At 56.1% G+C, this 27,916-nt stretch overlaps 1 protein-coding gene across 1 annotated transcript; it reads right to left on the minus strand.

The window, feature by feature from the left end:
* Nucleotides 1–4,324: 4,324 nt before the first annotated feature.
* On the minus strand, nucleotides 4,325–24,766 carry WNT9B (Wnt family member 9B). Its single transcript, XM_056126574.1, has 4 exons — nucleotides 24,693–24,766; nucleotides 7,140–7,396; nucleotides 5,383–5,648; nucleotides 4,325–4,798 (listed from the first exon to the last, which is right to left on the minus strand). The coding sequence occupies exons 1-4, from the start codon at nucleotides 24,764–24,766 to the stop codon at nucleotides 4,325–4,327; spliced, it is 1,071 nt and encodes a 356-aa protein (XP_055982549.1).
* Nucleotides 24,767–27,916: the final 3,150 nt, after the last annotated feature.

Consider the following 27,916-nt stretch of genomic DNA (forward strand, 5'->3'; position numbering starts at 1 on the left):
GCATCACTAGATAATCCAAAGGTAAAGGTAAAGGTAAAGGCCCTCCCGTTGATCATCGATTTGCTCGAGCGGGCCCAGTAACGTCTCCATTGGAGACTTTGTTGTTACTCTGTTTGGCATATCGAATACATCACGGGGAGCTTGCCAGGCTCTGCCGGGCGGGCGAGATACTCTTGGTAGCTTGCCGGGCTCTCCGAGAGGGGTGGAGGAATCGAACTCGGGTTGGCCATGTTGGCTGCGTGCAAGGCAAACGCCCTACCGCCAAAAAGAAAAAGAATTAAAAAAAGAAAGAGGGGGCGGGAGTCATTTGGAGGGGCTCGTAAGAGAAAGGCAAGCCCAGAGCCATCGAACAGGGGCTAGGGCTCTTGTCTTGCATGCAGACAAGCTGGGTTTGACATCACATCTGGTCCCCTGAACTTGCCAGGAGCAATCCCGAGTGCAGAGCCGAAGTAACCCCAGAGTACTGCTGGGTCCCCCCCTGCCCCCACAACAATTTTTTTTTTAGAGAGAGAAAGTCAGTGACGGACCCTGCAAACCCCATGCCCCCAGCTCCAGCCTGCCACTGTGTGCAGCTCTGCCCCAGCCTGAGTCAGCTGGCCTCAGAGTACAGATGAATGTGGATGCTCCCCTGGCCTCCCTCCCTGGGACCCATGCAGGTCTCAGGGGGGCTGCAAGGCTGCCTTGCTGTCTTTTGCACAGAGAGGGTCTTCCTCCTGCCTCAGTTCTGCCCAGGAGCTGGAGCAGGCTGTGGTCACACACTTGCCAAGGCAGCATGGTCAAGGGAAGGACTAGGGGACCGGCTTCCGACTGCCCAGAGCCTACACCCACCCCGCCTTTCTCAGCAGCAGGAGGAGAGAGTGCACCTTCCGAGGCCAGGCCTTAACCGCCCTTTGCTCATGGCTTCTGGGACCCTTCGCCTCACACCCTCTCCAAGGGAAGCCGGTGTGAAAGCGCTGGCCTAGTGCAGTGAGTGGAGGCCACGTGGTAGGAAGGGCAAGGTAGGAAGAACGGCAGCCCCGCCAGGCAGGGACTTGGTCTCTGGCCCTTGAAAGCTCTCCCTGAGCAACCGTCAATGGATAGCTGGATGACTTCTTGATGGATGCAAACAGGGGTTCCGTGTACACTCCTTTGTCATCTTTTTGTGTGTCTGTTTCTGAGCCACACCCAGCTATGCTCAGGTATGATTCCTCCTGGCTCTGCACTCAAGGGGTCAGGTCACTCCTGGCAGGTTCAGGAGAACATATGGAACGTGGGGATCAAACCCACCTCAGCCACATGCTTGGCCACCGTCCTACCCACTGTACTCCCCAGCCCTCTGTTGTGTTCTTAAAACGTTCTCTGAACGGAGATGTTCAGAGGGCTGGAGGGCATGCTTTGCATGTGGGAGCCCCAGATTCTATTCCTGGCACTGCACGGTCCCCAGAGCACTGGCAGGAGTGACCCTGAGCACTCCAGGGTGTGTCCCAAATACAAACAAATGAAAGTGCTGAGACAAAAAGCATGTGAGGTTTAGGGCTGTCGAGGAAAGATGCTCTGGAATGTGGCAACCTCGAGGGTTCTCGCAGGTCTGTCTGTGGGTCTGTCCACCAGCGCAGGGGCGGGGGAGCACATCTGTCAGTATGCATGTCTTTGGGGGTTCTCGGCACACTGGAGGACCCCTCATCCTGTCTGAGAAGGCTCTCCTTCTCTAGCTAGCTGTAGCCAAGTGGGAAGACGGGCTATTTGCGAGCGAGGCTGATTTCCCAAGAGAAGTCAGAAATCCAGGGGGAAATAATTAATTCATTTGCAAAAAAAAACATACACCAGAGCAAACAAAACCCATTGACAGGTGGAGGGGAGGGTCTGATGGGGGGGGGGGGAACCCTGAATGTCCACCCCAGGACCCTCAGTGCTCCAAGATGCACGAGTCCACCAGCAGAAATACCGACGTGCCGTGCAGACCTGACAGGCCGGGGGATCACGTCCAGCCAGTGAGGTGGCCGTGCCTAGGTCCAGGGACTCAGGAAGCTTCCACCCAGGCTCAGGGCCGCCCAGCAACTGTGCTTCGTCCTGTCTGGGCGGGGCTCCGATCTCTGCGTGGCTTCAGGTGCGTTCCCTCCAGTTCTGGGTTCAAAGAATCCACACGGCGAGGTCAGGTGTCCCTCACTCCCGCCCCCCTGCAGCCCACCCCCGTGCTCCACTTCCAGCAGACCCAGGAAATCCAGTGAGAATAAAGGACAAAAGTGTTTCGGAAGCTCAAAAGTGCTTTACAAATGCAGGGGTGGGGTGGGGTGGGGTGACTTATCCTTGTGGTCATTCGGACAAGAAGCAGGAACAGGACAGAGGAGCAGGCCCAGGGCCCCCAAGAGCAGAGTCTCAACACGTGGCTCCAGGGGGTCCTGATGGAGCCCCAGGCTCATGCACAGTGGGGCTGGGTGTTCCCCAGTCTGGGGAGGGGCGTTGATGGGAGGGTGTGCAGGAGCCAGGATCTCCTTCCAGTCCTGCCAGGCGCCACCTGCTCCCCACAGGTGGCGCCCAGCAGAGCAGAACCCCCAGATACTGTTGTTGGGGGAGGGAATATAGAAACTATATAAATACCATAAATATTTTCTCATATATCTTAGCTATATAAATTATTCTCCTTTGCCCTAACAACTAGATATGTGAGGTAGACGGAAAATACCCTGTGGGTCGCCTCCTCCCGAAGCTGTGGCAGGAGGGCTTGAGCGGGGGGTGCAGCTGCTGGCCTGCGGGGGGGGGGCAGAAGGCTGAGGTGACTTTGGGGAGGGAGGGAAAGGGAGTGAGCAGGAGGAAAGGGAACAGCGCCCGCGGGTGCTCGTGGCCTTGGTGCTCCGGACCATGGCCACTTCCTCCTACTCTGCTCTTTCTCCCTCTTCCTGATGCCACGAGACGGGGTGCTGGTGGATTGGGCCCCTGTTCCTGCCAGGGAGAATGCTGCCCTGGGCCCAGGGCTGAGATGCAATCAGGACCCTTCTCCCTAGGGGTCCTGCTGCCTCCACCTCACTCCAGGAGTCCAGGCTTCTCCCGGTGATGAGCTTGGAAGGTTCTAGGCGTTCAGTGGAGGATCAGCTACCCTAGGCTTCGGGAGAAAGAAAGTTGACAGAGAGAGCAGGCTGGTGGGCATCCAGTGGCTAAGGGCACAGAAAGAAGCCTCCTCCTCCTCCTCCCAGTGGGCCTCATGCGCTGCTCTGGGAAGGGGAGAGGCCCACGCAGCTGCTCAGTCAGACCCCTCCCTGCCCAGTAGATCCAAGGGGGCATGCATGCATGTGTGTGTGTGTGTGTGTGTGTATGTGTGTGCGTGTGTGTGCATGCATGCACGTGTGTGTATCTGTGTGTGGTGTGTGTGCATGTGTCTGTGCATGTGTGTGTGTGCGTATGTACATATGTATGTGTGTGTAAGCACCAGGCTCTTGCCTCTCATACTAGCATGGGATCTGAGGACTCTTATGTCACTTCTGTCCCACAGTGGAGACCAGCAGGGAGAGCTGGTGGGAGGAAGTGAAGGAAGTAAAGGGTCCCAGGGCAGAGACTTGAGCCCCAGGACAGGGCAGGAAGTGAGCTCAAACTCAACCCAGCTCTTCTGAGTGCTGCTGGGCCTTCAGGGGAATTGAGCCAAGCAGGCACCATCTCATCCAGAAACCAAGCTTGCTGTGTCCCCAATGTGGGGCCTGTCACTCCCTTCTGCCCCCCGAGCAAAAGTTCCACAGAACAGGGAAAGCAGAAGGGGTCACTATGTCCCTGGGTGGACTCGCTGCCCCAGCTGAGCCCCTCGGGACTGGCTCTCCCCGTTGTCTTGTCCCCGTGGGGTGTGACCTAGCCTGGCGGGTGGGTCTGGGTCACTCGGTGTCCCCAGCACAGAGGCCTCCTCCCCCCAGGCAGGTTTGGAAGCCTGAATCAAGGACGTGGGACCCCAGTGCCACTAGTGGGCGGGTCGAGTCTGGAGAACTTTCTGTTCCATCCCACCATCTCCTCTTCCATCCTAAGCACAACAAAGCCACGGGGTTGACCCAGTGGCTCCCTGGAGCCTGAGCCAGGCTCAGGGGCTGAGCTGACCCCCAGGACAGACCAAAGGTGGCCCTGGCCTCCCTCTCTCGGTCTCCATGGACTCCACACTCATCCCAGAACTTCGGGGCTCGCTGTCCACTCCCAACACCCATTCTGCCCCGCTGCCCTGAGTCCTTGACAAGGGTGGGGACCTTGGGTCTTGGTGTTTAGCCGCAACTCCTGGCTGAGTGTCGAGGGGCGTCAGGACATGGGCTGGGTGGTGTCTGGGAGGCCGCCCGAGGGAGAGCGTGACCGTGCGCAGCCCGTGGCGGCCAGCGGCCTAGTGCTTGCAGGTGTAGAGCGTCTCCTCCTGCACACACTGCTGGCACTCCACGTAGCAGCACCACTGCACACGACAGTGGCAGGAGAAGGCCACCAGGCGGCTCTGGGTGTCGTAGCCGCGGCCACAGCACAGGCTGCTGCAGCTGGCCTCCCGCGAACACGCCCTGCCCGCCGTGCCTGGCGAGTACTTGCTGGGCCGGCAGAAGCTGGGCGAGTCCTCCATGTAGACCAGGTCCCCTGGCCGGGGCGCCAGTTCTTTGGCGGGGCTGCCAGGCCGAGCGGGGGCCCACAGCTCCAGACGGCCCAGGGCCTCATTGGTGGCGCTGGACACCTTCACGGCGGCCTCGTAGCGCAGCTTCAGCGCCTGGCCCGTCTCGCGGAATGGGGAGAGCTGCTTCCAGCAGGTGCGCACGGCACAGGAGCCCGACACTCCATGGCACTTGCACGTGGTCCTGACGCCACTCTTCACAGCCTGCGAGGGGAGTGCAGTCATTTGGGGGCCCGACATCGCTCTCCTCCCCACCCCCCCACTTTCATGGTCAATGCTGCAGGGGGCAAGGACGGGGGAGCACCTGACCAGTGCAGGTGGGACTCAAGACGCCTCCCAGGTGCCTTTGTAGCCAAGTAGCCCAGGAACAACACCGTGGGCCTGTCCCCCACATCCCAGAGGGGGCACAGCTGGCACCACGGGGCCCAGAAATGCTGGCTCTCACCAACTCAGGAGCAGCCCTTGATTTCCCAAGGGTGGGAGACCTCGCCACTCCCCGCTTGTCTGCCCGGGAGAGTTGCTGCTCTGCCCTACCCACGGCTGTGTGGCTCTGCTAAGTGTCCCCCATCTCAGGGCCCTGCTTTCCCAGGAGCTGCAGAAACAGTTTCCTCACCCCTTCAGCCTCTAGGAGCGCTGAGGTGGGGGACCCGATTCCGGACAGGGGGCTGGGTTCCACCTGCCGCCCATGCACCCTGGTGATCCCGAGCACACACAGGTCCAGGGGTGCTGGTTTGAAGGGGGTCGTGGGGGCTGTGGCACATGCAGGGGCTGCTGGGGGCCCATCGTACCTTGATGCCCACGTGGGTGTTGTGGGCATCCGCTCGTGCCCGCAGGTCTTTGCTTCCACGCTTGGGCCCCAGGAATTGGCTGAGGAACTTGGTGCTGTACTTGAGGTTGTCCCCGCACACGCCCCACTGCCAGGCCTGCGGGCTCTGCAGCCCGGGGGAGTCGTCACAGGTGCAGCGCTCCAGCCGGCCGGCGCTGCAGGCCCGGGCCAGCGTGTGCGCCAGCGCGGCTGAGGACACCGCATACAGGAAGGCCGTCTCCTTGAAACCTGTGTCAGAATGGGGAGCGGCGCCGCTGAGTAGGTGTGGGGGGCACGGGACCCCGAGCAGCCGGCTCAGGGCAGCCTCCTGTGCCCATTGAAACCCTATGAAGCCTCAAGGGGCTCTTTGGGGGTCCATTTGCAGACAGGCCATGCCCAGCAGTGCCGGAGCCAGGGGTGGAATTTGAGGCCTCACACAAGGGAGATAAATGGCTTCCTGCTGTTGGACACAGGGGTGTGGGAATGGGACTTCCTGGTCCCGAGAGTGCCTGCCTCCACTTCAATGAGGACAGAGACATGCAAAGGCCAGAGACAAGGGTGTTCCCATGCCCCTTCCCCAACCTGATCTTCACTGAAAGCAAGTGGACCCGCCCACTTGTTTTTCCGTTTGTTTGGGGGCCACACCTGGCAATGCTCAAGGCTTACTCCTGGTGCTGCACTCAGGAATCACTCCTGGGGGACCAGATGGGAGGCTGGGGATGAACCCAGGTTGGCTGAGTGCAAGGCTAACGCCCTACCCGCTGACCTAACTCTCTGGCCCCAGGACTAGCCCATTTCTGAGGCCTTGAAATCTGCCCCCATGGGGCTCTGTGCTTCTCGGGCCCCCAGCCCCATGTTGCTGCTCTGGAGTGGAAACCAGGACGGGGTGCCATGGCCTCCTGCCGGACTAGTCCCACACTGACCAGCTGCCCTCCTGGAGGCCACCACAATTTTTGCTTCCCTCCCTCCCACCTGCTCCTCAGAGGACCTGGGACACTGTTCCCTGTGCCCCAAGCCACTGAGGTAAGCTAGCCTCGAAGGGTGAGCAGGCCTGGAAGTACGGTGATGGGTCTGGCTCATGACAAACCACTGTGAGCCACTGCCAGCTGCCCTGACGTGAGGCACAGAGGGACCGGACCAGGGTGGGAAGGTAGGGGCAGCAACGAGGGCTCAGGGAACATGACATACAGCCAACTGCTGATACTTTCTACCGCCACGCATACGCTCTGATGTGTGTGCACATGTGTGTGCATGTGTGTGTACACAGGTGCATGTGCGTGTGTGCGTGCACGCGCGCGTGTGTGTGTGTGTACCCAAGCATGCACAGGAGCGCATGTAGGTAGAGGAGGATGAAGGCAGGATGGAGGCACCCACCCATCTCACCCCGCTGCTCTGGGAACAAGCTGACCCTCCTCTCAGCTGTCTCCTCACTACCAAGTGCCCAGGACACAGGGACCAAGGAAGTGAGCAGGCCAGCCTCCTCCCAGCTCCCTCCTCCCCTCCTCCCAGGCTGTCTCCCGCTCACTGACTCCTCCCCAGCACCCTGCTCTTCCTAGCTACTCCTCTCCAGGGCCCCCCTCCCCAACCTTCCTCCCCAGCACCCTCTTCCCCATCCTCCTGCCAACCCTCCTCCCCAGCACCCTCCTCCTAACCCTCCTGCTCCACCCTCCTCCCCAGCCCTCTACCCCAATCCTCCTCCCCAACCCTCCTCCCCCGCCCACCCCACAACCCTGTTCCCACCTCTCTTGAGCAAGCCTGTCCTCCCCTCCAGGCTGCAGTTCCAGCGCTCATGCCGGAACTGGAACTGGCACTCGAGCAGGCTGAGGTGGGCCGCGTCCTGCAGTGTCTCGGCCAGACCCGGCTCCCGGCGGCACAGCTGCTTCTGGCGGCGGGACAGCTGCAGCAGGTCGCACTGTCTGAGGTGGGCCCCACTCTGCGCCGAGGCGGCCGCTGTCCCGGGGCCTGGGAAGGGTGTCAGCACCTCCCGTCCAGTCAGGCTAGAGGAGGGCGGAGAGGAACAGGGGTGAGCTTGAGAGGCGGTGATGGGGCAGGACCCGGGGACAATCCAGGAACATGAGGCAGGAAGGGTGAGGGGGCGCCCAGGGCTCCCTAGTGCCCTGCAGCCCCAGGAAGAAGGTCCCTGTTTTCTGAAGAGGGTCATCAAGGTGCTGATTAAAGGCCAGAGAGCATCCAGACACAAGCTGGACACCAAACCACGCTCCTCCCCCTCCCCTGCTCTGCACATCTCATCTTCAAAACTCACCTGGGATCCTACTAAAAAAAATTATATATATATATATACAGATTCCAGGGGAGAGAGACTGCAGGAGTTAAGGCTCTTCCCTGGCACACGTGAACCCTGACTTGAATCACAGCACCCCATCTGGTCCCCTGAGCCAGCAGTGATCCCCGGCACCACCAGGAGTGATCCCTGAGCACCGACCAGGAGTGTAAGCCCTGAGCACTGCCAGGTGTGACCCAACCTCTCCCAAATACAGATTCCCAGCCTCCACATGTGGCCATTAGGATTCTTTGGGTCAGGCCTGAGCCCTGGGAACCTGCATATTCGCTCACCACCTTCCTGTGCGGCTCCCGCCTTTGGGAGAGTGGGGAGGAGGCGTGTGGAACACGGGCTGCTGCCTTGCCTGGCACCGTCTTTGCCACCCGTGGCACTGCAGCCCGAGCAACCCCACACCTAACTCGTTTCAGAATGCCCAAGAGCAAGTGAATCACAGGCCGCCTAGTGAGAGAAGCAAGGACACGTGGAGGGACAGAAAGAAGGACGGAAGGGAAGGTGGGGGCGGAGTGTCCACCCGCATCCATTCCAGACTGCTTGCTCTACTCTAGCCAGAGTCAAGGGCGGGAGTCTAGCCGCCCAGCTCGAAGCCTGGCTGCCTCTTCCCAGCTGTGAGCCCGCAGGAGGCCTCGGTTTCCTCATCTGCCACCCTTACCCCTTCGGGCTGCGAGAGGAACACCTGAATTGCACCAGCCACAGTACCTGGAACCTGCTGGCCCCCACCCCCCTTCCTGCCAGCTGCAGGGTCTCAAAGCCCTTTCCTCCTGCAAGAGGCTGTCTCTCTCACGTGGGCAGGCTTCCAAGATCGCAGGGTGAGGTGCAGATTGGTGGACGAGGGTTAGAACTTGCCTGCCCGTTGCTCTGAGGCCATGGGTGAGATGCGTCTCCTAGCGCTGAATGTTCTCTGCCCTGCACCCCGCACCCTGGCATGGGCATGACCCCGGCTGAAAGAAGCAGCTGCTTTTCTAGAACATGTCAGGTGGAACCATGAGCAAGTCTCCAGGAGTTGCTGGGGCGGGGCGCTTGCCACCTCCACTTGCAGACGACAGGGAGGTAGAGGCAGAGGCCACGCTCTACAGAGCGGGGGCAGAGCGCTCCTGTTTACATCCACCCGCCCGTGAGGACAGCTGGCCGGAGGCCACACCGCCTGTTTGCCCCTCCTGGGGCCAGGGCCCAGAAAGTGCCTCTGGGTTCCAGCTCCTTGGGTGCAGCCGCTACGCTTATCTTCGAAAGCTCAGAGCGGAGAGACTGATGCTATCACGTTCCCGAGCCCAGCCTGGCCCTGGGCTTCCCTCTCAGACAGGGTGAGAGTAGGGGCCCGTTAATCATTAATCTGGCGGAAAATGGGTAAATTTCCAGTCTACTGGCTCTGCACCCAAAACTCCTCCCCACAGCCTCGCAGGAAACCCCTGAGCCTGACCCCTGTGGTCCCGTGCAGAACCCCGCGTCCACTCCAACTGTGGAGTCTCACCCCGGCTGCGTCCAGCTTGCCCAACCCTCAAACACCCTCCTCTCTGTACCAGGAACTTGGCATTGAACCCCTGCCCACACGGCTCCCATGTTTCAAAAATTAAGGGCTCCTTGTCACAGTTGACAGAGCACAAATGAGAGAACAAGGCGGGGGGATGAGAACTCTGAGCAAAGAGGGTCCGGAGCGATAGCAGAGTGGGTAGGGCGTCTGCCTTGCACGCGGCTGATCCGGGTTCCATCCCTGGTATCCCTTATGGGCCCCCAGCACCGCCAGGAGTAACTCCTGAGCATCGCCAGGTGTGATCCAAAACTAAAATAAATAATAAATGAAAAGAAAGCTGAACATTTAAAGTGCATGGTCAGCTCTGGTGTGATAGCCACTACATTATAAGTTACAGTTTGCAAAGTACATTTTACATACTGTGCACGTGGGCTGGAGCCATAGCACAGCGGGTAGGGCGTTTGCCTTGCACGCAGCTGAGCCCGGTTCGACTCCTCTTGTCCCTCTAGGAGAGCCCAGCGGGCTACGGAAAGTATCCCACCTGCAGGGCAAAGCCTGGCAAGCGCCCATGGAGTATTCAATATGCCAAAAACAGTAACAACAAGTCTCACAATAGAGATGTTACTGGTGCCCGCTCCAGCAAATCGATGAACAATGGGAAGGTGCTACAGTGCTACAGTGTACGTGCTGTTAGATTTATTGTCACCTATGCTAACCCACCACTTTATGAATGTGTGTTTCTAGGCCCTTTCAATTATTACTGATACCTCCAAGGCTGCCACTTCCAAGGCAACAGTACCAGGTCATCCCTATTGGCCCTTTTCAGTCACCTGAGCTTTTGCTCTGGCCTACTGATTGGACCAGTGAGGGTCACGTGGCCCGCAGTGGGCCAATCAGGACTTCCTCCGAGAGTTGGGAATTAGAGTTCCTACAACTCACCACTGCTTTCTCTCCCCTTCTTCGGGTGACTGGGCTTGCAACTCGGAAGGTCGGCAGAGGAAGCTGGCGCAAAGCAGAAGAATCGAATGCACAGAGGGAAAGGGTGTGGGGGAGAGAATTTGGAGAGAGAGAGGCAGTCTGGGGTCTTCCTGGAGTGTGCTGTACTCCTGCTCCAGGCCAGTCCTTCCTGAAGTCCAGGTTCCAGGCTCGGGGTTGGGCTAAGTAACCCTATGGTGCCCTGAGTGCCAGCGGTAGGACACCAGCATGCCCTCAGCTGCACAGGCCAGCCGGCCCAGAGAACACCCTCACCCCCATCAACAGGAACCTGGTTATTATAATTTCGTGTAATGGACCCTGTGATTGATGGCCCCAGGAGTCCAGTATAAAGTCGGTTAATTTTATTAGTGGTAATGACACTTAGTAGCGATTAATGGTCAGGAAAGGCAGCCAAGCGCACAGGAGCCTCGGGCCAGGCTGGGCCCTGCTCTGCCCAAGGCTGTGCTTAGCGCCTGGGGCTGGCCAGCGGAAGTCAGAGAAATCTCCCTTGTTCCGTTTCCCTTTTGGTGATATTTTCTTCTCGTCTTCCTCCTCCTCCTCCTCCTCCTCCTCCTCCTCCTCCTCCTCCTCCTCCTCCTCCTCCTCCTCCTCCTCCTCCTTTTCTTCTTTTTTGGATTTTGGGTTACATCTGGTAGTACTCAGGAGCTACTCTTAGTTCAGTGCTCATTGGTCACTTCTGGTGGTGCCTGGGGACCAGGTGACTCAGGGGATCAAACCCAAACCTCCTGCATGCAAAGCCTGTGCTCTTTGTTCTAGCACTGAGTTCTCTCTCCCATCCCCAAGGCTCAAGTCCTATTTCCTTTGAAGAAATAGAGCCGTCATATTTATGAACCTCTCAGCCCGTTTCCCTGACCTGCTGCTGAAGCCTGTGTGGGCCCATCCCATGGCCTCTCCTTGACACCCAAAGAATTGCAGGAGCACCCAGTGCAGTCTGTGCTGGGGTCAGCAGGCACAGGCCCCTTCCCTCCCCAAGTCACAGTTTCTGGCCCTGACCCGATGAGCCAGTCTGCTGCACCCCTCTGTCAGCGCCCGTCACCCACTGCCCTTAGAGCCTCAGGCATGAGCTTGCCTCTGGCTGTGCTGGGAGTGCATGCAGCCAGAGCAGAAAGTGCGTGAGGTAGGGGGTGCAACACGGACGGACCTCTAACTCCCACCCTTCTGGTCAGTGACAGGCTCTGAGCTGACCAGTAGGTGGCAGATCTGAGAATTTGCTGATCCTTTCCCACCTCTGGGTTTCTGGGTAACTCAGCGTCCCTGAGCCCCCCTCGAGCCTCCCTTGCCTTTGGCCCTGGTGCTGTCCTCAGTTCCTGCCTGCAGTTGGGCCCCACCCGTTCAAGCTGACTTCCAGCCCCCCCAGTCCCCAGTCCTGTTTTTGTTTTCGTTTGGGGGCCACACCCGGCAGTGCCCAGGGCTTACTCGTGGCTCTGTGCTCCAGGCTCACTGTTGGTAGGCTTGGGGGACCGTATTGGGTGCCGGGGATGGAACCTGGGTCGGCTGCATGCAAGGCAAGCTCCTTACCCACTATGTTATTGTTCCGGTTCCCCCAACCCCCCGCTCCTGGATGTGATCAGCTTGTTATCCTTCCTCTGCCTCCAATCTGTGCCTTCTGCTTTCTGCCCCTGGGCCCATGTCAAACTGGCAACAAGATCAGGAGCCCCCACCCCACACGGAGCTGCCTCTTAACCCAAAGGCCCTTGACAAGTTCCCCGGCCACCTTATCTCCCCTCAAGTAAGGAAATTTGAGGAGTCCCCCTGGATTTCCTCCCACACTCGCCATCACTCACCCTGTGTGCAGTTTTAGCTAAAGTGGTCTCACCTGGGTGACCTTAAAGGAAGCAAAAGATGGTTCTCCCAGATGGGATGGCTCCCCAGGAGACTGGCTTTGTTAGCAAGTTCCAGGGACCCTCCTTCCCGAGAAGAGCTGGAGCTCACCCAGAAACTCACTCACCCCTGTAGCCTGGGCTCCACTACCCTCCCAATTTCCAGCCCTCAGGATTTGTTGACCTTCAGAGTGTAGTGTCCTTGGGGCTGCCACCTGGCTCCTGAGTGCATCCCACCTCACAAGCAGACATAAGCAGTAGCAGTGGCAGTATACAGGGGTCCACACTGCAGGGGCCGGCCACTGCCCCTCCTGCTGGCTCGCTGCACACGTCAGATGTGCTAAACTATGAGCATTGCCCACTCATGCCTGCATGTGGTAAGCTTCAGGGAAGAGCCATTCATGGGGGGGGGGGGTGAGGGAGCACACCTGTTTGTGCTTAGGGGTTTCTCTTGGAGGTGCTTGGGGAAGTATATGCAGTGTCTGGGATCAAACCAGGGTCTGCCACATGCAAGACAGGTGCCCTGACCCTTGTGCTATGTCTCTGATCCAAAGCATTACTCTTATGCAGCTGCTATGTGCCAGCTGCTGGGACGTGCTCCTGTCCTGGGGAGCACATAGCCTGGAGGGGACTTGACTGACATCAGTAAGATTCTGAGGGCTGGAGAGATAGAACAACGGGTAGGGCACTAGCCTTGCATGTGGACAATCTAGGTTCAACCCCCAGCCCCACATAGTATCCCATGAACTCTTCCAGGAGAGATCTCTGAGCACAGAGCCAGGACTAATCCCTGAGCACTGCCAGGCATGGCCCCCAAACAAAAACAAATACAATTCATAACCCCCTTTTGGCCCCAGGAGCAGGGAAGGAGAAGAAAGTTTCGCACCAATTCAGGAATGATCCATAGCTGTGCAGACAGCAAGATCTGGAGGAGCACTGTCTGAGGAACACTTGACTTCCACAAGTCCTACCTACCTGTTTGGGGGATCCTGGGAGGTAGAGGGCAGGAGGAGCACCTAGAGAGAAGCCTCAGCTGGCTGGAAAGAAGCTGGCCGGGGGGAGCCTTTCCCATCAGCTGGGGGTGCCCCAGTCTTTGTTCTCTCCCACCCCGCCTCCTCAGCTTTGTTTCTGCTCCAGAGGGTCCGAGGGCTCCAGAGGAAGCGACCCCAGGATGTGGGTGGGTGGCACAGGACGAGGTTCCCAGGGCACCAAGTAATGCCAGCATGACTAGACCCTGAGCAGGAGGGGTTAGGAGCAGTGCCTGGCACCAGGGTCCATGCCAACTTCAGGCAGATGCCTGGGAACCAGGAAAGCTTTGCCCTGCCTGGAGCATTGGCCTGGCCCCGTGAAGCCTTGTTAGATGCCCCTGATAACAGACTTCCGCTGCGGCCCGTTTGCATGGTGAGTGCCCCCTTTGTGCTTTCATCTCAGACCTCTCGTCCACCCCTGCAGGCCCCGCTGGTCCCTGGCAGCCTGTGCACACACACACACATATACTCATGTGCACAAACATGCCGGCAGTGCACGCACACACACACACACACACACACACACACGCACATACACATATCTAGACTTGCAAACGCACACACATGCACGGGCATATGCGTGCACAATATATAATGTGGCTATATACCTGCACCTACACACATAGACACATGCACATACACGACAATATGCCCACATGCACAAGCGATATGCACATGTGCATCCATATGCAATATACATAAGCACACACACCCCAGCCCACCCCTCCCGCCTCTCCACTCCCCACATTTCCCAGAGCCTGGCCAGCTTCTGGGCAGTCATTCTCCAGAGGGTGCCCCCAGAGCCACTTTTCCTGCCCGGGCAGTCCTGCCCCTCCCTCTGCTCATACAGCCCTTCTCCTCTGCAGGCTTCCTGTCACGGGGCACCTCCAGAGTAGGGGTCCCCAAGATAGCCCCCAGCTTCCCCCACCTCGTCTACTCCTTCCATCCCTGCTAATTACTCACTTAAATATTAATGTAACAGAAGCTGGGGCATTGCTTTGTATGGGTGAGGCCCTGGGTTCAATTCCCAGTAACACAAAAAAATTTTGTGTGTGTGTGTGTGTGTGTGTGTGTGTGTGTGTGTGTGTGTGTGAATAATCGAAAGGACTAAAGGACTTTATTGGATGCCAGCTTCAGGGCCCAGTATCCACAATGACCTGGAATCATACCCAGCACTCACTGCCTCCGTGCTTGGTCCCTCCACCTCTCCTGGGGTCAGCCAGTGTCCTCCCCAGCTCGGAACCCCTGGACTTCATAACCCCCTGGAGGACTGAGTCGGGTTCCCATCTGACTAGCACGGAGGGAAAGCCAGTCCTGCCGGCAGCTTTATGTCTCTGAGCAAAGCCCAGATGGGTCCCGCACAGGGCCGCCCGCTGAGGATGGCACGGATCGATTAGCCACATGCCAGGAGTGAAGCAGGCAGCATGGTCCCCACAGCACACACGCGCCACATCTGTGTGGAAAGTGTCTCCCATCCTCCTCCTGTTCCCCACACAGGCGCCCAAGCACGGGCGGGAGAGCAGGAGGAAGCCTTCACCCCTGAGCACACACCAGCTGGCACAGCTGCCATCCCTAGAGAAAGGCGACAGAGCCCCCAAAGGCAGGATGCCTTCTGTGCAGAAGGACCCTCGCCTCTGGGCCTGTGAACTTTGCCCCCATCTTCCTGGGCTGGGTTCAAGTGCACATCCTTGGAACCTCTGCGCCTGCTGAGGGCTGAGAACTCCTTCCAGAACACTCAGTCCAGAGGCTCTGCCCCGCGGGCTCCTGGGAGCTGTCCCAGAGGCTCTTGCAGCACGGGGCCCATGGCCTGCCAAGGTGCAGGGCTGTGCTCTGACCTGTCTGGAGTTCCAGCAGGAGTTCACCTATGTACCAGGTGACCCAGGGTGCGTGATGGGGCTGGGCCTGCACCCCTTGTCCTCACTGCTTCTATTAAGAATGTGGCTTCCTGCTTATAGATTCAATGTAACACATCAGGGAGGCAACATGGCCCTCACCGCACATGTCTAACTGAGGATGGGGAGACTGCAGGGGAAGTGGGCTGGAGACATAGTACCATGGGTAGGGCGCTTGCCTTGCATATGGCCAAGCTGGGTTCAAGCATCCCATATGGTCCCCTAAGTCTAGCCAGTAGCGATCCCTGAGCAGAGAGACAGGAGGTAGGCCTGAGCACCACTGGTTGTAACCCCGAGCGCCACCCCCCCCAAAAAAAGGAAAGACAAAGCGATAGTACAACAGGGAAGGCTCTTGCCTTGCATGCAGTCAACTTGGGCTTGATCCCTGGCACCCCACATGGTTCCCCAAGTTCCCCCCAAGCACTTCCAGGAGTAATTCCTGAGTGTAGAGCCAGGAGGAACCCTTGAGCACCATCACATATGCCCCTCCCAAAAAAAGGGAAGGAAAGAGAGAAGAAAGGAAGGAAGGGAGGGAGGGAGGGAGGGAGGGAAGGAGGGAGGGAAGGAGGGAGGGAGGAAGGAAGGAAGGAAAGAAGGAAGGAAGGAAGGAAGGAAGGAAGGAAGGAAGGAAGGAAGGAAGGGAAGGAGGGAGGAGGGAGGAAGGAAGGAGGGAAGGAGGGAGGGAGGGAGGGAGGAAGGAAGGAAGGAAGGAAGGAAGGAAGGAAGGAAGGGAGGGAGGGAAGGAGGGAGGGAGGGAGGAAGGAAGGAGGGAAGGAGGGAGGAGGGAGGGAGCAAAGGTAGGAAAGGAAGGAAGGAGAGGAAGGAAGAGGGGGAGGGAGAAAGGGAGGGAAGAAAGGGTGCTCAAGAAGCCTCCTGGTGCTCAGTCGGGGATTGCTGGCCTGTGCTCACCCCAATGTCAAGTCTCACCCTGCCACGGATGGTGAGACCCCAGGATCACTGGCTTGCTCAGCCCCCGCGGGACGCAGCAATGTGGGGACAAGGAGAGCCAGGCCAGTTCGCTCTGCCCCTCGGTTCCTGGCGATGAGTGCACCGGGCAGGCAGTGCCTTGCTCTGACCATCCCAGGACCTGGCTGGAAGGTTGCTCCTTCCCGAAGCTCCTCTGGCAAGCGTGCCTAAGCTCTTCTGCGGGTCCACCCCCACCCCACCCTCTGCAAGCACAAGCTCTAGAAAGCTCCGGCCACTGTGCAGTTTGGGTCCAGATATGGGAACTCTCAGGACAAGCAAGTCCTGACCGGAGCCAGGCTGGAGAATCTAGCTGGTCTCTGTTTATCTCAGCGTGTATGTTTTTCTGCAGAAGCGCTCGTCTCAAGTGTCTGGTTATGGGCAGCAGCTTGGCCCTTGCTAGGAAAGTTCTCGTGTGCACCGTTAGCTGCGTTAGCTCGTCTTTCTCTGCATGCACCGCTGGCCGCCTGAGGACCGTGTCCGCAGGGATGCAGGCTGTCCTGCCGTTGTCTCTGGCAATTCCAGGACTGGGCAAAATGTGGAGTCTCCCCCTTTCTGCCCTGCTGCCTTCCTCTCTCTGCCGACAGCACTGATGGAGCAGGACAGGGAGGAAGGGCCAGGAACAGGGAGAGGGAGCTGCCCACCCCCAGACGCATACTTCAGGGGGTGAACAAGACCAGGGACAGGGAAGGGGATGCCGCCAGCAGGCCTACAGGGTGCTTGGCCTGAACTGGAGGCCTGAGCACTGAGAAACTGGGCAGCGAGATGGGAGTTTAAGATGCAGTGTGTGAAATGCCATGCAGCAAACTGAGGGTAGAGGTGATGGGGTTGGGCGTGGGGAGCAAAGGGAGGGACCAAGGTCAGAGCTGCCCCAGGAGAGGGGCCTGAACCAGGGCTTACCTGGCAGCCTGTGGTGGGCACAGATGAAGGGGTTGGCCCAGGGGCAGTGCTGTGAGCCACGAGATCTGTCACTTTGTGTTTTTGTTTGTTAGGTTTTTTTTTTTTTGAGGTGGGGGGTTATTTTTGGTTTGGGGCCAAGTGCAGAAATGCTCAGAGGTTACTCCTGGTTCACTTGGGAGTTACTCCTGGTGGTGCTTGGGGGACCATATGGGATATCAGGGATTGAACCTGGGTCAGTCATATGCAAGGCAAATGCCCTAACTGCTGTGATATCTCTCCAGCATCCCTGCACCTTTTTGTTTTTGTTTTTGTTTTGGGGGGCCATATCTGGCAGTCCCTAAGGGTTACTCCTGGCTCTGCCCTCAGGAATTATTCCTAGCAGTGCTCAGGGGACCATATGGGATGGCAGGGACTGAATCGAGGCTGACCACGTGCAAAGCAAATGCCCTACCCATTGTAGAACTGCTCGGGCCCAAGCTTTGTGACTTTGGCCGAGGGACTTAGCCTCTCTGAACTTTCTCCCCCACTCACCTGGCGTTGAGGATCATCATGCCAGCACCTGCCACCAGGGTGGTCTCAGAGGCTAAGTGACATCGTGCATGTGACGTGCAAAGCTGAAAAGGATTGGCCTGACATGGAGTGGTGACGGTAGCATAGATGAAGCCAAGGTACAGATGTCACCAAAGCTACTGCTTAGCTAAGATATGCCACTAGATTTCTTGTGTGTATGTGTGTGGGGGGGGTGGGGTTCTAAATGGTGCCCAGAGGGGCTCGGAACCACTCCCAGTGATCTTGAGGTTCAGTGTTTGGGCCCAAGGGTGCGGTGCTGCTCCAGCCGTCCATGTGGCCACTTGAGTGGTGCCAGGGATGGAATCTGGGCCAGGCGCAGGCCTTGCACATAGTATGCATTGTTAGATGCATCGGCTTCTCTTTCAAAAACTCCTCATGTCTGACCTTGGAGAGTCATGTGAGCAGGCCGCCCTGCTGTCACCCAGAAACCCATGCCTGGTGGTGGGGAATCTGTCCTGAACCTTCTCTCCAGCCCCTGCCCCACCAGCCTTCCCAGACTCCTGACATCCAGTCACTGCATCTGCACCACCACCTGTGGGGAAGGGATCAGCACACTTCACAGAGGGGGGACTCCGGGGCAGAACAGCACTGCTGGCACCGGGTTCCAACTGGGGAGTGGTTGGCTGGAGGATTTGTGTGTCTCCAAGCCCAGTGCTCCGTGAGCGCCAGACAGATGCAGGACTGGGCGGGCTCATGGTAAAATGCACATTAAAACCACAACGTGGGGCTGGAGCAATAGAACAGCAGGTAGGCCGTTTGCCTTGCACACAGCCAGCCCGGGTTCGATTCCCAGCATCCCATATGGTCCCCCGAGCACTGCCAGGAGTAATTCCTGAGTGAAGAGCCAGGAGTAACCCCTGAGCATCGCTGGGTGTGGCCCCCACCTCCCCCCAAAAAAACCACAACGTGATACCAATATATACTCCCTAAAGTGGGTAGTATTATTTGTTTGTCATTTCATAAAAAAATGTACTATCCAATACATAAAATAATTAGAAGCCTTAAAAAATATATATTTGTTAGACCTGTACATTGAAAATCACCCTCACTTCCTCCCTGAACCTGACTTTTGTCCTGAGCACTCAAGCCCCGTGGCACCAGAACTTCTGCCCCTTCTCAGGAGATTCCAGCCAGGGGACCCCTCTGTCCTGCAGCATTTCCCCCTCTCCAGTCCCAGAAACTCCACCGCTATCCCTGAGGACGCTGGCTTGACCCTGAGTGCAGTTCTGGAGCTCAATTCCTCGGGGCTTACAGCTCAGCCAGGGACACGCCGGCCTGAATTCCTTCCCCAAACACAATGATTCTTATCATTTTTTGGCTTTCCATCTACCACCCAAAGCAATAACTTTCTTTTACACTTTCTTCCCTCCAACCCTGTTTTTTCTTGGAACCCAATTAATTTCTAAACACTACATAAAATACTTAGAAATCATTTTTTAAATATTTGCAAGACCTGTACCCTGAAAATTATCCCAAATGCTGGAAGAAAGAATTAAAAGCCTTTAATGGAGAGATAAGGACAGTTGCTAAATCAGTACTTAACAGTGTTAGAGAGTTAATCTCCTAGAAATGAGTTACAGCGTCAATGCTACCCCCCTCAAAATATAACACTCTTGTGGCCAGAACGATACCTCAGTGGGTAGGGTGTTTGCCTTGCACACAGCTGACCCAAATTTGATCCTCGGCATCCCATATGGTCCCCCAAGCACTGCCAGGAATAATTCCTGAGTGCAGAGCCAGAAGTGACCCCCGAGCATCTCTGGGTGGCACAAAATAAGCCCAAAAAAGTACAGCACTCTTTCCTATACATTTTGACAAGATGATATTAAGATTTATGTAAAGATATAACAACATGTAAGGCCCTTGCCTTACAGGTGGCTGGACCAGATTCAATCCCTGGCACCACATATGGTCTCTCAAGCACTGCCAGGAGTGATCCATGAGCATAGAGCCAGAGTAAGCTCCTAGCACCACTGCACATGGCCCAAATCTTCCCCCAACAATTTTTCTGATGTATATATGGAAAGGACCTCTAATAGCCAAAGTTTGTGAATAGAGGACAGTTAGAGAACTTATAAAATTTAGTATTAGGACTTACAGTAGAGCCACAATAAGCAAGTATGGTATTGGCATTGAGATTAGCATATAGATGGATGCAACAAAAGAGAGAGTCCAGAAAAAGGCCCTCATGACTTGTATCAACTAGCAATAAGGAGAGTAGAGGGACTGGAGTGAGAGTACGGCGGGTAGGACATTTGCCTTGCACTCAGCTTACCTGGGTTCAATCCCCGGCATCCCATGTGATCCCCTAAGCAATGCCAGAAGTAATTCCTGAGTACAGAACTAGGAGTAACCCCTGAGCATCGCTGGGTGTGACTTAGAAGTTAAAAAAAAAGTTTCCTAGGAAAATAGGAAAAAAACAATATTTTCAGCAGAGTGCTGGAACACATAACTATCCACATGGAAAACAAGAAACCCTGATGTCATATTAATTCCTACTAGACATACAAACTACTTCATATGAATCATAGGTTCACACATATAAGCTGATTACAAGATCCACGTATACAAGACGGGTTCTGGAACCTTGTATAGCTGAAACCCAATCACAACAACTTTGTAACTGTGTATCTCATAGTGATTCAATTAAAAAAAAAACATGAAATCATAAGGCTTCTAGAAAACACTGGAAGAAGCCTTTGAAAACTCTGGTAGGCAGAGATTTCTTGGACAAGAGACAAAAACTACAAACCATACCCCAAAAAGTTGAAATATTCTACTTCAAAATTAAAGCTTTTGGCTGCAGAAATAGCTCAGTGACAGAAGACATGCTTTGAATGTATGAAGCCCTGAGTTCTATCCCTAGTACAAAAACAAACAATCAACAAACAAAAATTAAAACATCTGTTCTTCATAACATGCCAATAAAAAAAAGGAAAAGGCTGGCCACAGAGAGGGATAAGGGATTGCCAAGCGTTCCTGACCAAGAATTTTTATCAAAAAAATCTATCTATATACATATATTCTTATAACTCAATAAGAAGGCAACCCATTGAAAAATACATTGAGGTAATTAATAAGCACATGAAAAAAAATGTTCTCCACACCACTGATCAATGGTAAAATGCAAACCAAAACCACAATGTGATACAAACACACACTCACTGAAATGGGTATTAAGACTCATATTAGTTGTCCAGACTACAGGACCGTGTGAAACAGTACAACCACTTTGAAATATGATTCAGAACTTCCTTACAAAGTTAAACATGGTACCAGAGGACCCAGAAATACAGTCCTGAAAATCTGTCCAAGGGAAATTTGCTTTAAACAAATAAACAGGTTCACAAAAGGACACGCACTTTCATCTAAAAAAGAGTAGCAGCTTTACTGGGAATAAACCTTAATTGGAAGCAATCGTCAAGTCCATCAACTTGAGTTAGTGAATCAACAAGTCCCAGCACATTCACGCGTGGACTACTACCAAGCAATAAAGAGGAAGGTGAACTGATCCGTGCACAAACATGGAACCATCCCCCAAACATGATTTTGAGCAATGGAATGCAGATTCAAAGGCTACATACCTCACAACTCCATTTATAAGAACTTCTATGTTGGCCAAAACCCACCTAGAGTGACAGGAACCACAGAATGGGACTGGGGGTGGGGGCAGGGTGGGAGCTGTTACCTGCAGAGAGCTGAGGGAGACCCTTTGGGCTGACAGAAATGCTTACTGGTGCACACAGAACATAGAATTGTAGGTGAAGTGAATTTTTTGTATGTTTTATTTCTCCACAAGATGACCCCCCCACAGTCCAAGAACTCCCTCCCCCAATAATGAGTCTCTCCTGAACACTTGTTTGCACCAGGCATCCTAGTCTCACTTCATCTCAGTTGAACTGGGGTTGGTTGCATGCAAGACAGGTGCCTTAACCCCTCTGTTATGTCTCTGGCCCCTCACACCAGCGTTAAGGCATGTTAAACCTGGAGAGACTGTTCAGTGGCAGGCTTCGCATGTGGGAGGCCTGGGTTTGATCCACGCCACCACAGGGTCCCCAAGTACTGATGAGAATGACTCCTGAGCACCAAATCCAGCTCTCCAAGCATGGCTGGGTTTAGTCCCAAAGAAAAACACAAGTGAACATACAAGATGTAGATTATCAGCCAAAGTCCAACAAGGTTAAGATGTTTGACCAAAATTACAAAGCTTTTGAGAGAGAAGACCGGGATTCAAACCCAGGGCCAGCTGACTCAGAAGCCCGTGGGTCTATAAATGCTTCAGTTCTGTCTCAGGAATGAAACCTGGCCTGTGCAGAGGTCATACATTAAACACCAGCAAAGGGAAGCATGCTTTTAAAAGTTGCATCCACATAATAACTTAAAACAATACAAGTTGCTTTCCCGGGATCTATTTCTAGTTATGGAGTTACTGGGATGACTTCAAGGCTGGACAAGGCTAGGAGGCGGCTCTGTGCCTGCCTTGTCCCAGTGCATCTTCATGCATAAAAGGCCATTTCATGCGTGAAGGGTCAGACCAATAGGACAGTGGGAAGGGCACTTGCCTCACATGGGGCCAACCGGGTTTTATCTCCAGCACTGCATATGGTCCTTGAGTCTGCTGGGAGTAGTTCCTGAGTGCAGAGCCAGGAGTTAGTCCTGAGCACCACTGGGTGTGGCCAAAAAAAAAGGGGGCCACTGAAGTTTATCTTTGAATCCCTAAGGCAACTGAGCCCAACGATGAGCTTCTCAGCTAACTCCAGTCTGTGCGGGAACAACCTCAGAGGCAAGTCACTGAACTAAGAACACAGAGTGGGAGCTGGAGTGATAGCACAGCAGGTAGGGCATTTGCCTTGCACGCAGCCCGCCTGGGTTTGATTCCCAGCATCCCATATGGTCCCCTGAGCACCACCAGGGGTAATTCCTGAGTGCAGAGGCAGGAGTAACCCCTGTGCATCACTGGGTGTGACCCAAAAAGAAAATAAAAAGAACACAAGAGTGTCCAGGGCCAGGACAAACCCAGGGCGCTTCTTCATCATCTGTCTGCCACCCACTTTCAGGGTCTTTTTCTGTGGTGCACCAGACACCCCGGAAGGACTCAGAGCCTCCATCACTGCTGAGGACAGGAAGGAAAATGGGTGGGTGGATGAGGGTGTCCTCTCTAGGCACTACAGACCAGACACTGCCCTGGCCCACCCTCTACAGCCAGAGGCTGTCCTCGACTCACCCTCCTCCCCACACCAACTCACTGAGTCACAGACCTCTCTGATTCCCAGCTTCCTTTCAGAGCTACTTTGACCCATCTGACACACCACACAAGTGGCCCTGCTGATCAGGCAAGAGAGAAACCACAGCAGAAAGGGATTTGTCAGCTGTGATACTAGGGACCGTGTTATCACCCAGAGCCAAACAGATGCCAGGCACGATGGTTTAGAGATGAGGATCGCTTCCTTTGAAAAATGGGAACAATAATACAGGCTTTGGACCAGGTACTCTTTTGGTAGCTGCTCTGTTTGCGGGGGTCGGGGAGCCACATTTGGCAGTGCTCGGGGTTTACTCCTGGCTCTGTGCTCAGAGACCACTCCTGGTGGTACATGGAGTACGGGAGGTGGAACCCAGGTCGGCCGTGTGCAAGGCCAGCACCTTAGTCCTGTACTATCTCCAACCCCCGCGTAGCGACTCTCAGTCTCTGCTTCTTTGATTTCAAAGGCCCCAAGAAGACACACTCTCGGGTTTGGATTTTCTGTCAAGATGCTGACAGACTTCATCTGATAATTGGACCAAGGACTTCAAATGCAAATGACCTGGAAAGAGAAAGGGATGTTTACTCCCAGTTTTACTCCAGCATGGAGGCCTGCTGGCTCTCGCATTGAACTGCTGTTACCTGAGAGTTGCTGGTGGGGTCCCCTGGGCTCCTGAACACCTCCTGGGAGTCCCCCACAACAACAACAATGATAATAATATAGTTGAGTGCATACCAGACAGGGTGTCTCACTGCTCTGATGTAGACAGTTCTCCTATAAACTAGGCACTATTCTCATTCCACGGAGGAGAAACTGAGGCACAGAGGAGCGAAGTGAAATGGCCAAGAACACAGAGCTAGCAAGTGTCAGGGCTGAGGGCTGAAACCCAGACTCCGCCCAAGTAGCTCCTGCACCCCAGTCTGAGTCACCCAGATCAAGTTCAGCCCCTTCTTTCTACAAAAGGCAGAAAGGGAAACTGAGGCTAGAGATAGAGTGGTCTTCTCAAACCACCAGAAATCAGAGTGCAAAGCCAGGATCTAGAGAGAAGCCACTGTCAACTGCCAAAGAGGGGGTCGTCAGGGGGGCACCTGGAAACCAGGCCCAACTGCCCAGAGGGAGTGGCTCTCCTGTCCCCTCTCTGAACCACCAGCCCTGGAGGGCAGGTCACAGTGTCCGAGGCCCTTAATTACCTTCTCATACCTTTGCCTCCCAGGCAGTTAGACCTCCCTCACCTGGATTCAGGGTGAAAACCACAAGAAGTGGCAAGATTGATCTGCACTGTAGGTGCCTGGAGCCGTTTTAGGTGCGGGATTAGGAAGGAAAGTGTTGAAGTACCAGGGCCCGTTTCTCACCCCGAGTTCCTGCAGTTCAGACGCCCAGAAGAAGGAAAAGCTCGCCCTAAAACATTCCCTGCTCCTGGCCCACAGTTGCCCAGCAGGGACCCGCCTCACTTCACCTCCCGGCTCGAACACCCTCACCCCTCTCCCTGCGTCCCAAGCCTGAGAAGGAACCCCACTCCAGGGCTGAGATCTGTCGGGTTTCCCCAGCAAACGAGGGGTCACTCTCCTCCGGCGACTGGGGTTGTTACTTCCCATGCTCAGGGTCCCCTCTCCCCTTTCCCTTTGGACGTGCGTGATCACCTGCCCTGGCCTCCTAGGTTACACTCCGCGTGCGCGCACCCAACCACCTCCGGGGCTCCGCTGAGCAGCAAGTGGGGAGGGAATCGCTGAAAGTCGAGGACTGTTGGCTGGACAGAACTTAGGTTGCGGGCACCGCCACTGGACCCCGGGAGGTAAGAGAGACAAGGAGAGACCTCTGGAGGTGCAGGGACCCGGTGCTCCAGTAGACAGACGCGACCAGGTTCTGAGATGCACACGGGGCGCAAGGAGAGCTTGGTCAGGGGGGTGTCGGGGACCGAGGCGGCGGGGAGGGAACCAGAGCATCGGACGCGCCCCCCAGAGCAGCCGTGGCCGGTGATGGGGTGCGAACTTCCACGGTGAGCGGAGGCCCCCCCTCCCCGCCCCCCGAGGCGCAGGGCTGAGCTGCAGGTTCCACCCGGGTCGGCCAGCGGGAGAAACCCGGCGGCGGCCGGAAGAGGGGCGCGGGCGCGCACTAACCCGAAGTAGGCGGCGGCGGCGGCGGCGGGCAGCGCCAGCAGGCAGAGCGCGGCCAGGGCCGGCGGGGGGCGCATGGTGCGGTGGGCACCGTCTCGCAGCTCCTCGCGGCGCTCGCGCGCTCAGCGCCGCCACCAGCCGCCAGCAGGGCCTTAAAGCCAGAGGGGCGGGGCTCGGGGAGGGGCGGGACACCGGGAGGGGCGGGGGTTGTGGCGAGCCCCCCACCCTATTGGCTCTCGCCGCTATATCCCCGCCCTCTTGTGGGTGTGGCTGATCCCCTGCGCGGCACGCCCCGTACACCCGCCTGCCGGCCCCTACCAGGTGAGCGTCTCCCCCCCCCCCCCGCCCCACTCACCCCCTGTGGATCTGGAGGAGTGGAGGTGGGGCAGTCAGGTGGGGACTGGGAGTCTGTGCTTCTTGGAGCCAGATGGAGGAGGCGTAGGATTTTCTCGCCCGTGGGTCCGAGAGTGAGGGTCAGAGAGGTGGTCGGCGGAGGAGGAGCGCGGGGCGTTGGTGCGCGCCTCCGCCCTAGCCTTGAGACCCCGACGGCACTGCGGCGTCCTGATGCCGAGTCGCACTTCTGGGGCTGACCACGCAGCGCGGAGAGCTCGAACTCGTCTACCCCTCGAGGGTGTCCTTTGTCGAGTGGAGGAGGAAAGGAGCGCCCTGTTCCTAAGTCGGGCGTCCGTCGAGGGACAGGCGCACCGTGCTGCGTCGCCGCTCGGTTCTGTTGCTGCTGTTGCTGCTGCTGCCGCCCTCGGGATGAAAATCCAGATTCTTGGGGTGGGAGTCCCGGGGTAATAGGTGAGCGTGTAATGCGCTGTTATCGCCTGCCTGGCTTGCAGGAAGTTGGGGCTAAATCCCTAGCACTTCGAGGAGCAAACCCTGACGAACACCAGCGTTGCACCCCAAAACAAATCCACATTCTGGGGTGGGGAGGGGAACAGGGAGTGTGTGGATTCCAGAATCTCTGTCACACGCCTGGGGGCGTTCAGTGGAAGATCTCGTAGCTAATGTCTGGCTAATTCCCAAGTTTGAGTCCGATTGCAGCCAAGAAGGTACAGGGATCATGGACATGGCTTGGAGGCTCCTATCTCTGAGGGAGACAGAACAAGCCGCACAAGCGAGCAGGATGGGAAGTGAGTCTCCAATACTGCCCCAAGTCAAGCAAAGCAAACTGAGGGGCACGAGAAGTCCAGATCTGACTCCAGCATTTCCGAATACCCAGCCGGGAGTGCAGTGCATAAGATGACAGTGACCCGGCTTCTCTTGGGCACCAGCAGGATGCCAGCTGAGAGATCAGAGAGGGGAGAAATGAGGGAACTTTGTGCCAGGCTTAGCAGAGGGAGCCCCCAGATGCCGAGCTCCACTTCTCTGCCAAATGAACAATGATGATCAAGGAGTTTTAACTGCTCTGCCAGTTAAATCTCAGGGCTGGAGTGATTATACAGGGGGTACGGTGCTTTTTTTGCATGCAGCCAACCTGGGTTCGATCCCCAACACTACGTATTGTCCCCTGAGCCAGCCAGGAGAGATCCCTGAGTGCAGAATGAGGAGTAAGCCCTGAGAACAGCTGGGTGTGGCTCAAAAATCAAACACAAGAAAGAAAAAAAAATCTCAGACCTGGAGTGAAGCCATGTAAATGATGAGCCCTGATATGACATAAATGGGGGTGATGACAGATCATCTCAGGGGGTTGTGCACAGATGCCACTGGCTAGCTGGTGCTGGCACTGGGTATGGGATGGGTACAGCTGCAGGCAGAAGCTGTGGTGTGTTGATAAGGGTCCATAGCTCCTGGGGGCTGGAGTGGGGGAGGTTCTGGGAATCTGTCTATTTCTGTCCTGTGGATATCCCCGCTCCACTACTGTTACATGACTTCCTGGAGTTATCACAGAAAGGAGAGATTTGCTCACTGGTGCTGCCAGCTAGGCGGAGCTAAGACCTTGAGTGAAGCTCTAGGCAGCTCGGAGAAGGCCACTTAGCTGCCCCAGTGTGAGTCAGAGAGGAGGAGAAGCTCCCCAAGACAGGAGCATGGACCCCCCTGGTCCTATTTCCCAGGTCACATGCACAAGTATGTACCTGCTTAGGGGGTGAGGGCTGCGGGGAGCACCTCCCAAAGAAACAAAGTGAAACTGAGCATCACACCTGGCAATGCTCAGGGCATAACTCCTGGCTCTGACTCAGAAATTACTCCAGGAGATGCTCAGGGGACCATATGGGATGCCAGAGATCGAGCCTGGATCAGCTGTGTCCAAGGCAAATGCCCTACCCAATGTCACTACAGCTTCCCAAAGCAAAAGTTTTTCAGTCTTTACCAACCTCTGACCATTAGGCCCAGGTTGCCAAAAAGTCAAAGACGCAGCAGAGATCTGCAGGTTGGACAGAGGTGGCCTGACAGTGGGACACGCATAGCAAGTACCCCCCAGGCATGTTCCTGACCTCCACAGGCTCAGGATTCAGTGCTCTCCCAGGCCTCTGTCTGCAGGGGTGACTCTTGCCTGTGTGGTGCCTTGGGCTCCTGTCCTCTTGGGCAATCATCCACAGGATAGCCACAGGGGCAGCCCCTTGGGATGCTATCCCACCCCCACAGCAGCTCCTGGGAGCCAGGCTGAGTCTGTCTGAGTGCAAGAGTATGTGAATGAGTGTGTAAGTGTGAGTGAGCATGTGTGTATGAGCGTGTGTGAGTGTGAGTGTGCAAGAGTGTGAGAGCGTGTAAGCATGCATGGATGTGTGTATGAGTGCGTGAGTGTGTGAATGAGTTTGCGTGTGAATACAACAATGTGTACTATGAATGTGTGTGAGTGTAGGTTGTGTGTGTGTGTGTGTGCGCGCGCGCACGTGCCAGACCCAGCACATGGTCTCACCCAAGCCTCATGCCTCCTCGCCCTATTGCCTTGAGAAGGAAACTGAGACTCTGAGAGTTGAGGGAACTGGAACGTCTAAGGAGCAGAGATGGGAGCAGAGCCCAGTTCCCTCGGGACTACCACACACTGCTCGTGGCTTAGGATAGGCCCTAGCAGCCCGTGCCCATGCCCAGCAGCCTTGGTAGAATTCACCCCTGGCACTTGAGCATCTCTCCAGCACCCAGACTGAGTGTGGGCACAGCAATGGGAGCAGGGGTCTCCACACCATGCCTGAGACTAGATTTGGAGGGGCAGCCCTCGGGAACCAAAGATTTCAGTCATAAATAGTGTATGCCCTTGAGCCCCTTGAGGGTTTGAATTT

Source organism: Sorex fumeus, unplaced genomic scaffold (assembly GCF_029834395.1).
Source record: "Sorex fumeus unplaced genomic scaffold, SorFum_2.1 ptg000063l, whole genome shotgun sequence".
Lineage (NCBI taxonomy): Eukaryota > Metazoa > Chordata > Mammalia > Eulipotyphla > Soricidae > Sorex > Sorex fumeus.